Raw genomic sequence first — 16,008 nt, 5'->3', positions numbered from 1 at the left:
ATAGGTGAAATCCTTTACCTTGTCTTTCAACTGTTGCTCCATATTCTCTGCGATGTCCTCAACACGCCAAGGCAACATTTTCAAACAGCTGTTTCTTGTCGCGGCAAAATATTGCTGCAGAGTCAATTCAACATTCTTTAATGAATTCGCTCTCAACGAATGGCTTGCTATGTTTAGCAATTTTGTGGGACAGTACATAGCCAGCTCTCGTAATTCCGTTGTTTGCTAAATGCAGTTTTGTGCATTCTTTCGATGCACTTGTCCTCTGCTCAGAATTCATATTACTATATTTCTCTGCATGCTTCGTCTGGAAGTGTCGGGACAAGTTGTAGTCTTTCAAGACAGCGATGCTCTCTTTGTACACTAAGCACACAGCTTTCCCTGATACCTCAATAAATAGATATTTCGATGTCCACTCTTGCTGGAACACCCTACATTCATTGTCTACTTTAATTTTCTTTGAAATCTTTGAAAAATACATTTTAGCTCAATTTCTAGCTAGCTACTATTTGTAACTGTGACGTGTGTGTCAGCCTGTCAGGCTCTTTGTTGTTGGTGTTTTTTTATACATCTGATGCGTAGGACGTTAATTTACTGTACATTCCACCCACTCTTTTGCTAGTTTAATCCCTACAGTCTTTTCTAGACCCAAGCTCACTACTTTTTTGCATGTTGTCCAGCCCAACTTTGAATTCTGCATGACAAGCCAGGGGTTATATGTTTTTTAAATGTATTTGAAATATTACCTTTATTTAACCAGGTAGGTCAGTTGAGAACAAGTTCTCATTTACAACTGTGACCTGGCCAAGATGATGCAAAACAGTGCGACAAAAACAACAACACAGTTACACATAAACAGATGTACAGTCAATAACACAATAGAAAAATCTATGTACAGTGCGTGCAAATGTAGACGAGTAGGGAGGTAAGGCAATAAATAGGCCATGGAGGCGAAATAATTACAATTTAGCATTAACACTGGAGTGATATATGTGCAGATGTTGATGTGCAAGTAGAGATACTGGGGTGCAAAAGAGCAAGAGAATAAGTATGGGGATTAGAGGTCGACCGATTATGATTTGAAATAATGACAATTACAACAATACTGAAGGAACACTTATTTTGACTTAATAGAATACATCAATAAAATCAATTTAGCCTCAAAAAAATAATGAAACATGTTCAATTTGGTTTAAATAATGCAAAAACAAAGTGTTGGAAAAGAAAGTAAAAGTGCAATATGTGCCATGTAAGAAAGCTAACGTTTAAGTACCTTGCTCAGAACATGAGAACATATGAAAGCTGGTGGTTCCTTTTAACATGAGTCTTCAATATTCCCAAGTAAGAAGTTTTAGGTTGTAGTTATTATAGGAATTATAGGACTATTTCTCTCTATACCGTTTGTATTTCATATACCTTTGACTATTGGATGTTCTTATAGGCACTTTAGTATTGCCAGTGTAACAGTATAGCTTCTGTCCCTCTCCTCGCTCCTACCTGGGCTCGAACCAGGAACACATCGACAACAGCCACCCTTGAAGCAGCGTTACCCATGCAGAGCAAGGGAAACAACTACTCCAAGTCTCAGAGCGAGTGACATTTGAAACGCTATTAGCGCGCACCCCACTAACTAGCTAGCCATTTCACATCACATCGTTACTCCAGCCTAATCTCGGGAGTTGATAGGCTTGAATTCATAAACAGCAGAGCTGCTGGCAAAACGCACGAAAGTGCTGTTTGAATGAATTCTTATGAGCCTGCTGGTGCCCACCATCGCTCAGTCAGACTGCTCTATCAAATCATAGAATTAATTATAACAGAATAACACACAGAAATACGAGCCTTAGGTCTTAATATGGTCAAATCTGGAAACTATAATCTCGAAAACAAAACATTTATTATTTCAGTGAAATACGGAACTGTTCCGTAATTTATCTAACGGGTGGCATCCATCAGTCTAAATATTCCTGTTACATTGCACAACCTTCAATGTTATGTCATAATTACGTAAAAATCTGGCCAATTAATTCGCAATGAGCCAGGCAGCCCAAACTGTTGCATATACCCCAACTCTGCGTGCAATGAGCGCAAGAGAAATGACACAGTTTTACCTGGTTAATATTGCCTGCTAACCTGGATTGATCTTAGCTAAATATGCAGGTTTAAAAATATATACTTCTGTCTATTGATTTTAAGAAAGGCATTGATGTTTATGGTTAGGAACACGTTGGAGCAACGGCAGTCCTTTTTCGCGAATGCGCACTGCATGACACGCTAGATAAACTAGTAATATCATCAACCATGTGTAGTTATAACTAGTGATTATGATTAAGTTTAATGCTAGCTAGAAACTTACCTTGGCTCCTCGTGAGGCAGGTGGTTAGAGCGTTGGACTAGTTAACCGTAAGGTTTCAAAATTGAATCATTGAGCTGACAAGGTAAAAATCTGTTGTTCTGCCCCTGAACAAGGCAGTTAACCCACTGTTCCTAGGCCGTCATTGAAACTAAGAATGTGTTCTTAACTGACTTGCCTAGTTAAATAAAGGTTAAATAAAGGTGTAAAAAAAATAAAACATCTGCAAAATCGGCATCCAAAATTAACGATTTCCGATTGTTATGAAAAAATGAAATCGGCCCTAATTATTCGGCCATTCCGATTAATCGGTCGACCTCTAATGGGGATGACATAGTTGGGTGTGCTATTTACAGTTTGGCTGTGTACAGTGATCGGTAAGCTACTCTGACAGCTGATGCTTAAAGTTAGAGAGGGAGATATAAGACTCTAGCTTCAGAGATTTTTGCAATTCGTTCCAGTCATTGGCAGTAGAGAAATGTAAAGAAAGGTGGCCAAAGGAAGTGTTGGCTTTGGGGGTGACCAGTGAAATATACCTATTGGAGCGCGTGCTACGGGTGGGTGTTGCTATGGTGACCAGTGAGCTGAGATAAGGCGGGGCTTTACCTATCATAGACTTATAGATGACCTGGAGCCAGTGGGTTTGGCGACGAATATGAAGCGAGGGCCAGCCAACGAGAGCATACAGGTCGCAGTGGTGGGTAGTATATGGGGCTTTGGTGACAAAACAGATGGCACTGTGATAGACTACATCCAGTTTGCTGAGTAAAGTGTTGGAGGCTATTTTGTAAATGACATCGCCGAAGTCAAGGATTGGTAGGATAGTCAGTTTTACAAGGGTATGTTTGGCAGCATGAGTGAAGGATGCTTTGTTTCAAAATAGGAAGACGATTCCAGATTTCATTTTGGATTGGAGATGCTTAATGTGAGTCTGGAAGAAGAGTTTACAGTCTACCTGCAGTCAGGTCTGGGGTGAACCAAGGGCTATATCTGTTCTTAGTTCTACATTTTTTGAATGGGGCATGCTTATTTAAGATGGTGAGGAAATTGCTTCTAAAGAACGACCAGGCATCCTCTGCTGACTTTTCTTTCCCACAATTCAAATTCAGTAAGGAGATGACTAGCCTAGGCTATGTGACGTGATTAAGTAGGGACCTCTTCAATAGCTGACCAAGATCTGTGTCAAGACCAGATACTTACCCCACCGGCCCTCCCCATAACATCTATGTACAAATAAGAGAGCAGGTCTGGAATCAGTGTGGCAGGATAGGGCAGGATAGGATGACTACATAGAATGATCACCGTGCTTTTACATGATGGTCTTTCTGGAGGGCGGGAGAAATAAGGAGCAGGCAACTTGATTTAACGCAGATCACGTTTATTAGAATGTCTACAACGCAAACAGTGGAAACAGGTGCCGGAAGAAACAAATTCAAATCTGAGAGGTTCTGGATCCTGTTCCGGCTCAAATTGATATTACCTTAACTAAACCTTACCCTCGCACACTTGGTACCGGTACCCCCTGTATATAGCCTTGTTATTGTTATTTTATTGTTTCTCTTTTATTTTGGACTTTAGTTTATTTAATAAATATTTTTTTGAGCTGCGTTGTTGGTTAAGGGCTTGTAAAGTAAGCATTTCATGGTAAGATCTACAACTGTTGTTTTTGGCGTCCCGACAAATTACATTTGATTTAGAAGTTGTGCTACTGCACTGTATGGTAATGCTGTTTAATACAGCTACAGTATCCATAGCTAACTGTGTATTGTAACAGCAGGAGAATGGTTCCCATGGTAACTGTCTATATGTTGTGTTGTAACAGCAGCAGAATAGTTCCCATGGTAACTGTCTATCTATTATGTGTTGTAACAGCAGCAGAATGGTTCCCAGGACCTAGGCCCAGACTCCAAACCCCCCTTCAAGTTTGTCAGGTAAGAAAACGGCCCCTAGATAAATTAGTCTGCCAAGTGTCTGTCCAACCTCTTCCTGTAGTTGTCTAACTTCCTGTTATCTCTTCCTGTGGTACTATAGCATCCTGTTATTGCTTCCTGTAGTTCTCAAACTTCCATCTATCTCTTCCAGTAGTTCTCGAACTTCCTCTAGGTTTCTAACTTCCTGTTATCCCTTCCTTTAGTTCTCTGTCCATCTCCTTTGATAAGAGTCCCTCCCCCAGTGGGCATACAAGTCCCATGAGCCCCCATTCTCCCACAACACCGCTGTCCCCCGGTAGAGGAGCTCAGAGCCCCACCCACTACGGACACACAGAGGTAAAACACAATTGGACTTTTGCCACGACTCACAGAAATACAGTCTCTAACTGTGCAAGAGCACCCTCTAGTGTTAAAACCAATAAGACTTTACACTGTATTCTAAAAGACAGCTTTATACTCTGTGTTGATGGTTTAACCTTTCCATTGTGTGTGTGTGTGTGTGTGTGTGTGTGTGTGTGTGTGTTTAGGGCAGTGTGAATGGATCCTCTGTTAGTTTGGAGCAGACAGCCAGACCAGCCTTCGCCAGACAGAGCTCTAGGACCGTCTCCTTCAGGGTAACTAACACATGCTCTAAACACCTGTTGTTTAAAAATAGGGTTATAAACACTGGTATTTTGTACTGTTGGTCAGAATTTGACTGTAAACTGTAGAGTTAGAGTGAATTAAGAACTGTAGAGTTGGAGTGAGTTTAGAACTGTAGAGTTGGAGTGAGTTTAGAACTGTAGAGTTGGAGTGAATTAAGAACTGTAGAGTTGGAGTGAATTAAGAACTGTAGAGTTGGAGTGAATTAAGAACTGTAGAGTTGGAGTGAATTAAGAACTGTAGAGTTGGAGTGAATTAAGAACTGTAGAGTTGGAGTGAATTAAGAACTGTAGAGTTGGAGTGAATTAAGAACTGTAGAGTTGGAGTGAATTAGGAACTGTAGAGTTGAAGTGAATTAAGAACTGTAGAGTTGGATTGAATTAAGAACTGTAGAGTTGGATTGAATTAAGAACTTTAGTTGGAGTGAATTAATAACTGTAGAGTAGAGTTAGTGGGGGTTTAGAACTGTAGAGTTGTTATACGGGGCGGAGCAGGTAAACCCAAGTGCAGACTCGGACGAGGAGAAAAGGAGAAGGTGACTAAGGTATTTATTGAACAACGGTGGGAAGATGGGGTGCAGGGGAGGCTCGGGCGGGTAGCAGGCAACCGGGGACTGAGGCTGAGGCAAGGGCAGGGTAAGCAGGTCTGGAGCGGATTCCAAGGAAGCCATAGAGCAGGGGTCCAGGGCACGGTAGCAGGACTGACAAGACGAGGAACTGTGGAAAGGGACCAGAGGCAGAGCGGGCGGAACTGTTGGGGAGGGAAAAGCAGCATCAGGCTAGCGAAAACAGGCACACCAGGATAACAAGTTCTATGCAGGAACAAACGGCTTGAAACATAGACTGACTGAGCAGAGATTATGCAGCGTGGAAGTGGCAGGGCTGAGTATTTGTAGCGATCTATCTTGATTTTGGAACAGGTTGCAGCTGGTGGGGATCTGCTCTGCCTCAGCACACCTATCTACACTCATACAATCCAAAGCACCCACACAGAGAGGAAGAGAGCACCGGGGGAGTGGCGGCAGGTTAGGGAGACACAGGATGAGAAGTAGGGTGTGTCAGGGGCAGATGTAACACGAGTCGAGTTAGAGTTTAGAACTGTCGAGGAACTGTCGAGGAAGAGCTGTCGAGGAAGAGCTGTCGAGGAAGAACTGTCGAGGTAGAGGGAGTTTGGAACTGTCGAGGTAGAGGGAGTTTGGAACTGTCGAGGTAGAGGGAGTTTGGAACTGTCGAGGTAGAGGGAGTTTAGAACTGTCGAGGTAGAGGGAGTTTGGAACTGTCGAGGTAGAGGGAGTTTGGAACTGTCGAGGTAGAGGGAGTTTGGAACTGTCGAGGTAGAGGGAGTTTGGAACTGTCGAGGTAGAGGGAGTTTGGAACTGTCGAGGTAGAGGGAGTTTAGAACTGTCGAGGTAGAGGGAGTTTGGAACTGTCGAGGTAGAGGGAGTTTAAAACTGTCGAGGTAGAGGGAGTTTGGAACTGTCAAGGTAGAGGGAGTTTAAAACTGTCGAGGTAGAGGGAGTTTAGAACTGTCGAGGTAGAGGGAGTTTAGAACTGTCGAGGTAGAGGGAGTTTGGAACTGTCGAGGTAGAGGGAGTTTAGAACTGTCGAGGAAGAGGGAGTTTAGAACTGTCGAGGTAGAGGGAGTTTGGAACTGTCGAGGTAGAGGGAGTTTGGAACTGTCGAGGTAGAGGGAGTTTGGAACTGTCGAGGTAGAGGGAGTTTAGAACTGTCGAGGTAGAGGGAGTTTGGAACTGTCGCGGTAGAGGGAGTTTAGAACTGTCGAGGTAGAGGGAGTTTGGAACTGTCGAGGTAGAGGGAGTTTGGAACTGTCGAGGTAGAGGGAGTTTGGAACTGTCGAGGTAGAGGGAGTTTGGACCTGTCGAGGTAGAGGGAGTTTGGAACTGTCGAGGTAGAGGGAGTTTGGACTTGTCGAGGGAGCTTGGAACTGTCGAGGGAGCTTGGAACTGTCGAGGTAGAGGGAGTTTAGACCTGTCAAGGGAGTTTAGAACTGTCGAGGTAGAGGGAGTTTAGACCTGTCAAGGGAGTTTAGAACTGTCGAGGTAGAGGGAGTTTAGAACTGTCGAGGTAGAGGGAGTTTAGAACTGTCGAGGTAGAGGGAGTTTGGAACTGACGAGGTAGAGGGAGTTTGGAACTGTCGAGGTAGAGGGAGTTTGGACTTGTCGAGGGAGTTTGGACCTGTCGAGGTAGAGGGAGTTTGGAACTGTCGAGGTAGAGGGAGTTTGGAACTGTCGAGGTAGAGGGAGTTTGGAACTGTCGAGGTAGAGGGAGTTTGGAACTGTCGAGGTAGAGGGAGTTTGGAACTGTCGAGGTAGAGGGAGTTTAGAAGTGTCGAGGTAGAGGGAGTTTGGAACTGTCGAGGTAGAGGGAGTTTGGAACTGTCGAGGTAGAGGGAGTTTGGAACTGTCGAGGTAGAGGGAGTTTGGAACTGTCGAGGTAGAGGGAGTTTGGAACTGTCGAGGTAGAGGGAGTTTGGAACTGTCGAGGTAGAGGGAGTTTAGAACTGTCGAGGTAGAAGGAGTTTAGAACTGTCGAGGTAGAGGGAGTTTGGAACTGACGAGGTAGAGGGAGTTTGGAACTGTCGAGGTAGAGGGAGTTTGGACTTGTCGAGGGAGTTTGGACCTGTCGAGGTAGAGGGAGTTTGGAACTGTCGAGGTAGAGGGAGTTTGGAACTGTCGAGGTAGAGGGAGTTTGGAACTGTCGAGGTAGAGGGAGTTTGGAACTGTCGAGGTAGAGGGAGTTTGGAACTGTCGAGGTAGAGGGAGTTTGGACTTGTCGAGGGAGTTTGGACTTGTCGAGGGAGTTTGGACCTGTCGATGGAGTTTGGACCTGTCGAGGGAGCTTAGAACTGTCAAGGGAGTTTAGACTAGACAAGTGGGTTTAGAACTGTCGAGGTAGAGGGAGTTTAGAACTGTCGAGGGAGTTTAGAACTGTCGAGGTAGAGGGAGAATAGACCTGTCGAGTTAGTCAGTCTAGAAATTTAGATTTAGTCAGTCTAGAACTGTAGAGTAGAGTTAGAGGGAGTTTAAAATCAAATCAAATAAATAAATGCGCCAAATACAACAGGTGTAGTAGACCTTACCATGAAATGTTGACTTACAAGCCCTTAACCAACAATGCAGTTCAAGAAATAGAGTTAAGAAAATATTTACTAAATAAGTTAAAGTTTTTTCAAAAAGTAACTAAAGAAAATGACATAACAATAACGAGGCTATATACAGGGGATACCAGTACCAAGTCAATCTGCGAAGGTACAGGTTTGTTGAGGTAATTTGTAAATTGACTAGGCATGGATAATAAACCACGTGTAGCAGGAGTGCAAGCACGGGGGGTAAATAGTCCAGGTAGCCACTTGATTCATAGTTAGGTAGTCTTATGGCTTGGGTGTAGAAGCTGTTATGTAGCCTTTTGGTCATGGACATTGCGCTCCAATACCGCTTGCCATGCGGTAGAAGAGAGAACAGTCTATGACTTGGGTGACTGGAGTCTTTGCCAATATTTTGGTCTTTCCTCTGACACCGCCTAGTATACACAGTTGAAGTCGTAAGTTTACATGCACTTAGGTTGGAGTCATTAACACTTGGTTTTCAACCAATCCATACATTTCTTGTTAACAAATTATAGTTTTGGCAAGTCTGTTAGGACATCTACTTTGGGCATGACAAGTCATTTTTCCAACAGTTGTTTACAGACAGATTATTTTACATATAATTCACTGTATCACAATTCCAGTTGGTCAGACGTTTACATACACTAAGTTGACTGTGCCTTTAAACAGCTTGGAAATTCCAGAAAATTATGTTATGGCTTTAGAAGCTTCTGATAGGCTAATGGACATCATTTGAGTCAATTGGAGGTGTACCTGTGGATATATTTCAAGGCCTACCTTCAAACTCAGTGCCTCTGTGCTTGACATCATGGAAAAATCTAAAGAAATTAGCCAAGACCTCAGAAAAAAAATTGTAAACCTCCACAAGTCTGGTTCATCCTTGGGAGCAATTTCCAAATGCCTAAAGGTACCACGTTCATCTGTACAAACAATACCGCTCAGGAATTAGACTTTTTCTGTCTTATAGAGATGAACGTACTTTGGTGCGAAAAGTGCAAATCAATCCCAGAACAACAGCAAAGGACCTTGTGAAGATGCTGGAGGAAACAGGTACAAAAGTATCTATATCCACAGTAAAACAAGTCCTATATCGACCTAACCTGAAAGGCCGCTCAGCAAGGAAGAAACCACTGCTCCAAAACCGCCATTAAAAAGCCAGACTACGGTTTGCAACTGCACATGGGGACGAAGATCGTACTTTTTGGAGAAATGTCCTCTGGTCTGATGAAACAAAACTAAAACTGTTTGGCCATAATGACCATAGTAATGTTTGGAGGAAAAAGGGGGAGGCTTGCAAGCCGAAGAACACCATCCCAACCGTGAAGCACGGAGGTGGAAGCATCATGTTGTGGGGGTGCTTTGCTGCAGGAGGGACTGGTGCACGTAACAAAACAGATGGGATCATGAGGGAGGAAAATTATGTGGATATATTGAAGCAACATCTCAAGACATCAGTCAGGAAGTTAAAGCTTGGTCACAAATGGGTCTTCCAAATAGACAATGACCACAAGCATACTTCCAAAGTTGTGGCAAAATGTTGTGGCAAAATGGACAACAAAGTCAGTGTATTGGAGTGGCCATCACAAAGCTCTGACCTCAAGCCTATAGAAAATGTGTGGGCAGATCTGAAAAAGCGGCCTACAAACCTGACTCAAATCAAATAAAAGTTTATTTGTCACGTGCGCTGAATACAACAGGTGTGGGTCTTACAGTGAAATGCTTACTTACAGGCTCTAACCAATAGTGCAAAAAAGGTATTAGGTGAACAACAGGTAAGTAAAGAAATAAAACAACAGTAAAAAGACAGGATATATACAGTAGTGTGGCTATATACAGTAGTGAGGCTATATACAGTAGTGAGGCTATGTATAGACACTGGTTAGTCAGGCTGATTGAGGTAGTATGTAGATATGGTTCAGGTGACTATGCATATATGATGAACAGAGAGTAGCAGTAGCGTAAGAGTGGGGTTGGCGGGTGGTGGGTGGTACACAATGCAGATAGCCAGGTTAGCCAATGTGTGGGAGCACTCAATTGGGTCAGCCCAATTGAGGTAATATGTACATGAATGTATAGTTAAAGTCACTATGCATATATGATAAACAAAGAGTAGCAGCAGCATAAAAAAAGAGGGGTTGGGGGGGCAAACAATGAAAATAGTCCGGGTAGCCAGTCTTATGGCTTGGGGGTAAAAACTGTTGAGAAGCCTTTTTGTCCTAGACTTGGGACTCCGGTACCGCTAGCCATGCGGTAGGAGAGAGAACAGTCTATGACTGGGGTGGCTGGGGTCTTTAACATTTTTTAGGGCCTTCCTCTGACACCGCCTGGTGTAGAGATCCTGGATGGCAGGCAGCTTAGCCCCAGTGATGTACTGGTCCGTACGCAGTACCCCAGTAGTGCCTTGCGGTCAGAGGCCGAGCAATTGTCGTACCAGGCAATGATGCAACCAGGATGCTCTCGATGTTGCAGCTGTAGAACCTTTTGAGGATCTGAGGACCCATGCCAAATCTTTTTAGTTTCCTGAGGGGGAATAGGCTTTGTCGTGCCCTCTTTAAGACTTTCTTGGTGTGTTTGGACCATTCTAGTTTGTTGTTGATGTGGACACCAAGGAACTTGAAGCTCTCAAGGGTTAGAGTTAACACTAGGTACACACCCTGTATGGTAGGGGTTAGAGTTAACACTATGTACACACCCTGTATGGTAGTGGTTAGGGTTAGAGTTAACACTAGGTACACACCCTGTATGGTAGGGGTTAGAGTCAACACTAGGTACACACCCTGTATGGTAGGGGTTAGAGTTAACACTAGGTACACACCCTGTATGGTAGGGGTTAGGGTTAGAGTTAACACTAGTTACACACCCTGTATGGTAGGGGTTAGAGTTAACACTAGGTACACACCCTGTATGGTAGGGGTTAGGGTTAGAGTTAACACTAGGTACACACCCTGTACACACCCTGTATGGTAGGGGTTAGGGTTAGAGTTAACACTAGGTACACACCCTGTATGGTAGGGGTAAGGGTTAGAGTTAACACTAGGTACACACCCTGTATAGTAGGGGTTAGGGTTAGAGTTAACACTAGGTACACACCCTGTAAGGTAGGGGTTAGGGTTAGAGTCAACACTAGGTACACACCCTGTATGGTAGAGGTTAGAGTTAACACTAGGTACACACCCTGTATAGTAGGGGTTAGGGTTAGAGTTAACACTAGGTACACACCCTGTAAGGTAGGGGTTAGGGTTAGAGTCAACACTAGGTACACACCCTGTATGGTAGAGGTTAGGGTTAACACTAGGTACACACCCTGTATGGTAGGGGTTAGGGTCAACACTAGGTACACACTCTGTATGGTAGGGGTTAGAGTTAACACTAGGTACACACCCTGTATGGTAGTGGTTAGAGTTAACACTAGGTACACACTCTGTATGGTAGGGGTTAGGGTTAGAGTTAACACTAGGTACACACCCTGTATGGTAGTGGTTAGAGTTAGAGTTAACACTAGGTCCACACCCTGTATGGTAGGGGTTAGGGTTAGAGTTAACACTAGGTACACACCCTGTATGGTAGGGGTTAGAGTTAACACTAGGTACACACCCTGTAAGGTAGGGGTTAGGGTTAGAGTTAACACTAGGTACACACCCTGTATGGTAGGGGTTTGGGTTAGAGTTAACACTAGGTACACACCCTGTAAGGTAGGGGTTAGGGTTAGAGTCAACACTAGGTACACACCCTGTATGGTAGGGGTTAGGGTTAGAGTTAACACTAGGTACACACCCTGTATGGTAGTGGTTAGAGTTAACACTAGGTACACACCCTGTATGGTAGTGGTTAGAGTTAACAGTGCGTTCTCACCTTGTAACGTAGTTACAAGTAGTGGTTAACGTAAAGATGGTGTTGTTCTAAGAGGTTATACATTACATACAGTCTTTACCATCAAAAACACACACACTCTGTCCTGACACACACACACACACACACTCTCTGTCCTCACTGACACACACTCACTCTGTCCTCACACATGCTCTCTCTGTCCACAGATGCTGAGGAAGAAAGAGGAGGAAAGCATGCCTTTACAGAGGAGGTAACAGACACACACACACACATGAGATAAGCCCGAGCCCTACCCATGCCCATGACATTTACCATTGCCTGATTGTCTCTGTCAAATGTAAGGCCATGGGTTTCTCACTATCACAGGTGAAGGATTTTTTTTAACAAACAAAAAGAGTTGAACAAGAAGTTGTTACAAAATAGCTTCACGTTTTTTGTCCAACTACTGGTGGAGTCAACTAATAAAATAATGGACGACCTGACCAGAGAGGTCCAGGACCTGAAGAACAGTTTGCAGTTCTCCCAGCGTCAGCTCAATGAGTTTAAACAGGAAAACGGCAAGATGACAGCAATCTGTAAGTCAGTGAGATAGGACATCAGTTCTGTATGTGAATATATGATGAGAATGACGGAGAAATCAGATTATCTCAAGGGACAATCAAGGTGGAACAGCGGAATTGCAGAATATCCTCATGAGACCTGAATGGAGTCTGAGGACAAAGTAAGGGAAATGATCTCTGAGAAACTGAAGATGGACCACAGGAAGATTGAAGTGGAACATGCCCACAGGACTGGAAAACCCATTACTGGCCCAGGTGACAGGCCCAGGCCAATAATGGTCAAGTTCCTGAGGTTCAAGGACAAGGTAGCTGTTCTGGAAATACACATACATATTTTATCTTGCTTTGTTTGCTCTTTTCCCTATTATGTCTATCTCTGATCAGCTACCCAGGAAAGGGCTGAAAATTGCCCATATTAATACATGTAGCCTTAGAAATAAGGTTCATGAAATCAATAATTTGCTTACATCAGATTACACCCATATATTAGCCATTTCTGAGACTATACAACAGTAGCAATACAAGGATACAGCATCTATAGTATAGACTGGAGTGCGTATGTGTGTTGCTATATTTATATATATATATATATATATATTGTGGTAAACCGTGGGGTGTTGGGTTGAGCGTGCAGAAATGGACACAGAGACAGGGAGTTTTTAGTCCACAAAAACAACTTTACTAATGTAAGGTACTGGGTGTCGTGAGGGTGAAATCAGGCGCAGGAAAGCAGAGAGTTCAATAAAGTGCTCCTTTAATGCACACACGGTGAACCACGGCCACCCCACTTTTGGGTGCTCAAACCAAATGTCCCAGACACAGGGAATGAAAACAGTCTAGCACTAGATACACAAACACATCTAATGCAAACATCCAATGCAAACACCAGGGTTACAATAATCAATCCCGCACAAAGAAATGGGCGGGCCGGCTGACTAATAAGCCCAACTAATACAACCAACTCAAAACAGGTGTAATCAATAAACACATAAGGAGGAGGAGAAAAGAATCAGTGGCAGCTAGTAGGCCGGAGACAACGACCACCGAGTGCCACCCGAACGGGAAGGGGAGCCACCTTCGGTTGGAGTTGTGACAACTAAGACAGAAAATAAACATAACAAAGAAAATCACTGAGGTTTGGCTCGGTGCTTCTTCTCTCCTTTCACCTGGTGTCGGTCTCTCCCCGTTCTTCTCTCCTTTCACCTGGTGTCGGTCTCTCCCCATTCCTCTCTCCTTTCGCCTGGTGTCGGTCTCTCCCCATTCCTCTCTCCTTTCGCCTGGTGTCGGTCTCTCCCCATTCTTCTCTCCTTTCGCCTGGTGTCGGTCTCTCCCCATTCTTCTCTCCTTTCGCCTGGTGTCGGTCTCTCCCCATTCTTCTCTCCTTTCGCCTGGTGTCGGTCTCTCCCCATTCTTCTCTCCTTTCGCCTGGTGTCGGTCTCTCCCCATTCTTCTCTCCTTTCGCCTGGTGTCGGTCTCTCCCCATTCTTCTCTCCTTTCGCCTGGTGTCGGTCTCTCCCCATTCTTCTCTCCTTTCGCTTGGTGTCGGTCTCTCCCCATTCTTCTCTCCTTTCGCCTGGTGTCGGTCTCTCCCCATTCTTCTCTCCTTTCGCTTGGTGTCGGTCTCTCCCCATTCTTCTCTCCTTTCGCTTGGTGTCGGTCTCTCCCCATTCTTCTCTCCTTTCGCCTGGTGTCGGTCTCTCCCCATTCTTCTCTCCTTTCGCCTGGTGTCGGTCTCTCCCCATTCTTCTCTCCTTTCGCCTGGTGTCAGTCTCTCCCCATTCTTCTCTCCTTTCGCCTGGTGTCGGTCTCTCCCCATTCTTCTCTCCTTTCTCTCTTGCGTTGTGCCACCGTGCTCCTTTTATTTGGCCTCCACAGCACTTTATTCTAATTACCTCCACTTAGAGCTGTCAGTGTCGGGGTCCCCAGCTCCCGTATTCCCAGCAGAGGGAGCCAACATCGCCTCACATACCTCCCCTCTATTACTATCCCCCGGGGTAGACCTCCTGGGATACCACAATATATATATTCAATATATATATTCAGAGCTATATCCCTGTAATGCTTAGAGAAGGTCTCATGTCAAGTGTTATTGAAGTGTTGTAGTTGCAGGTTCACCTGCCTCATCTAAAGTGCTGACAGTCACCAAGTGCTGACAGTCAGTTTCTAAATAATATGTGTAAAATTCTTGATAGTGTATGTGATGTAAACAGAGAGGTCTACTTTCTTGGGGACCTGGATATTGACAGGTTTTTATTGTCTGTCCACTCAACAGGAAACTTCTCACTATAACCAGTGCCTGTAGTCTGGTTCAGGTTATTAACTTATTATGGCTGCAGGGGCTGTATTGAGTAGCTTGGATGAAAGGTGCCCAGAGTAAACGGCTTGCTCCTCAGCTCCTCAGTCTCTCCTCAGTTGCTAATATATGCATATTATTATTAGTATTGGATAGGAAACACTCTGAAGTTCCTAAAACTGTTTGAATGATGTCTGTGAGTATAACAGAACTCATATGGCAGGCAAAAACCTGAGAAAAAATCCAAGCAGGAAGTGGGAAATCTGAGGTTAGTAGTTTTTGAACTCAGCCCCTATCGAATACACAGTGGGTATATTGGTTATGTTGCACTTCCAAAGGCTTCCACTAGATGTCAACCGTCTTTAGAACGTTGTTTGATGCTTCTACTATGAAGGGGGGCTGAATGAGAGGGGAATGAGTCAGAGGTCTGCCAGCAGCCTCAAGCTCAGTCACACGCATTCACATGAGAGGTAACTCTCGTTCCATTGCTTTTCTACATACAATGAAATTCTCCGGTTGGAACATTATAGAACATTTATGATAACATCCTAAAGATTGATTCTATACATAGTTTGATATGTTTCTACGACCAGTAATATAACTTTTTGGAATTTTTGTCCGACCTTTCCGCTGGAAGTTGCACGCGCGTTTCGATTTACCAAACAAAAGGAGGTTTATGGACATAAATGATGAACTTTATCGAACAAATCAAAAATGTATTGTGGGACGCGGATTCCTGGGAGTGCATTCTGATGAAGATCATCAAAGGTAAGTTAATATTTATAATTATATTTCTGACTAATGTTGACTGCGCAACATGGCGGATATTTATTTTGGCTGACACAGCGGTTGCATTAAGGAGAAGTTTATCTAAAGTTCCATGCATAACACTTGAATTTTCATCAACATTTATAATGAGTATTTCTGTGAATTTGATGTGGACCTCTGCAAAATCACTGCATGTTTTGGGACAACTGAACATAACACGCCAATGTAAAATGAGATTTATGGATATAAATATGCACTTTATCGAACAAAACATACATGTATTGTGTAACATGAAGCCTTATGAGTGTCATCTGATGAAGATCATCAAAGGTTAGTGATTAATTTGATTTATATTTGTGCTTTTTGTGACACCTCTCTTTGGTTGGAAAAACTGCTGTGTTTTTCTGTGACTTGGTGGTGACCTAACATAATCGTTTGTGTAGCTTTCGCTGTAAAGCATTTTTTAAATCAGACACTGTGGCTGGATTACCGATAATTTTGTCT

General features: G+C 43.8%; 1 protein-coding gene across 1 annotated transcript in view; it reads left to right on the top strand.

Moving 5' to 3' along the window:
- lad1 (ladinin) overlaps positions 1–16,008 on the top strand; it is a 65,285-nt gene that overhangs the window by 12,130 nt on the left and 37,147 nt on the right. The window contains exons 4-7 of the mRNA XM_036989158.2: positions 4,226–4,284; positions 4,488–4,620; positions 4,812–4,898; positions 12,090–12,133. Of these exons, the coding sequence (XP_036845053.1) occupies positions 4,226–4,284; positions 4,488–4,620; positions 4,812–4,898; positions 12,090–12,133 (323 nt within the window). The remainder of the gene's footprint in view (positions 1–4,225; positions 4,285–4,487; positions 4,621–4,811; positions 4,899–12,089; positions 12,134–16,008) is intronic.

This window comes from Oncorhynchus mykiss, chromosome 9, assembly GCF_057628025.1.
Source record: "Oncorhynchus mykiss isolate SJ-2025 chromosome 9, ASM5762802v1, whole genome shotgun sequence".
Taxonomy (NCBI): domain Eukaryota; kingdom Metazoa; phylum Chordata; class Actinopteri; order Salmoniformes; family Salmonidae; genus Oncorhynchus; species Oncorhynchus mykiss.
Note: the sequence above shows the minus strand (reverse complement) of the source record. Positions and strands in the feature narration are given on the sequence as shown.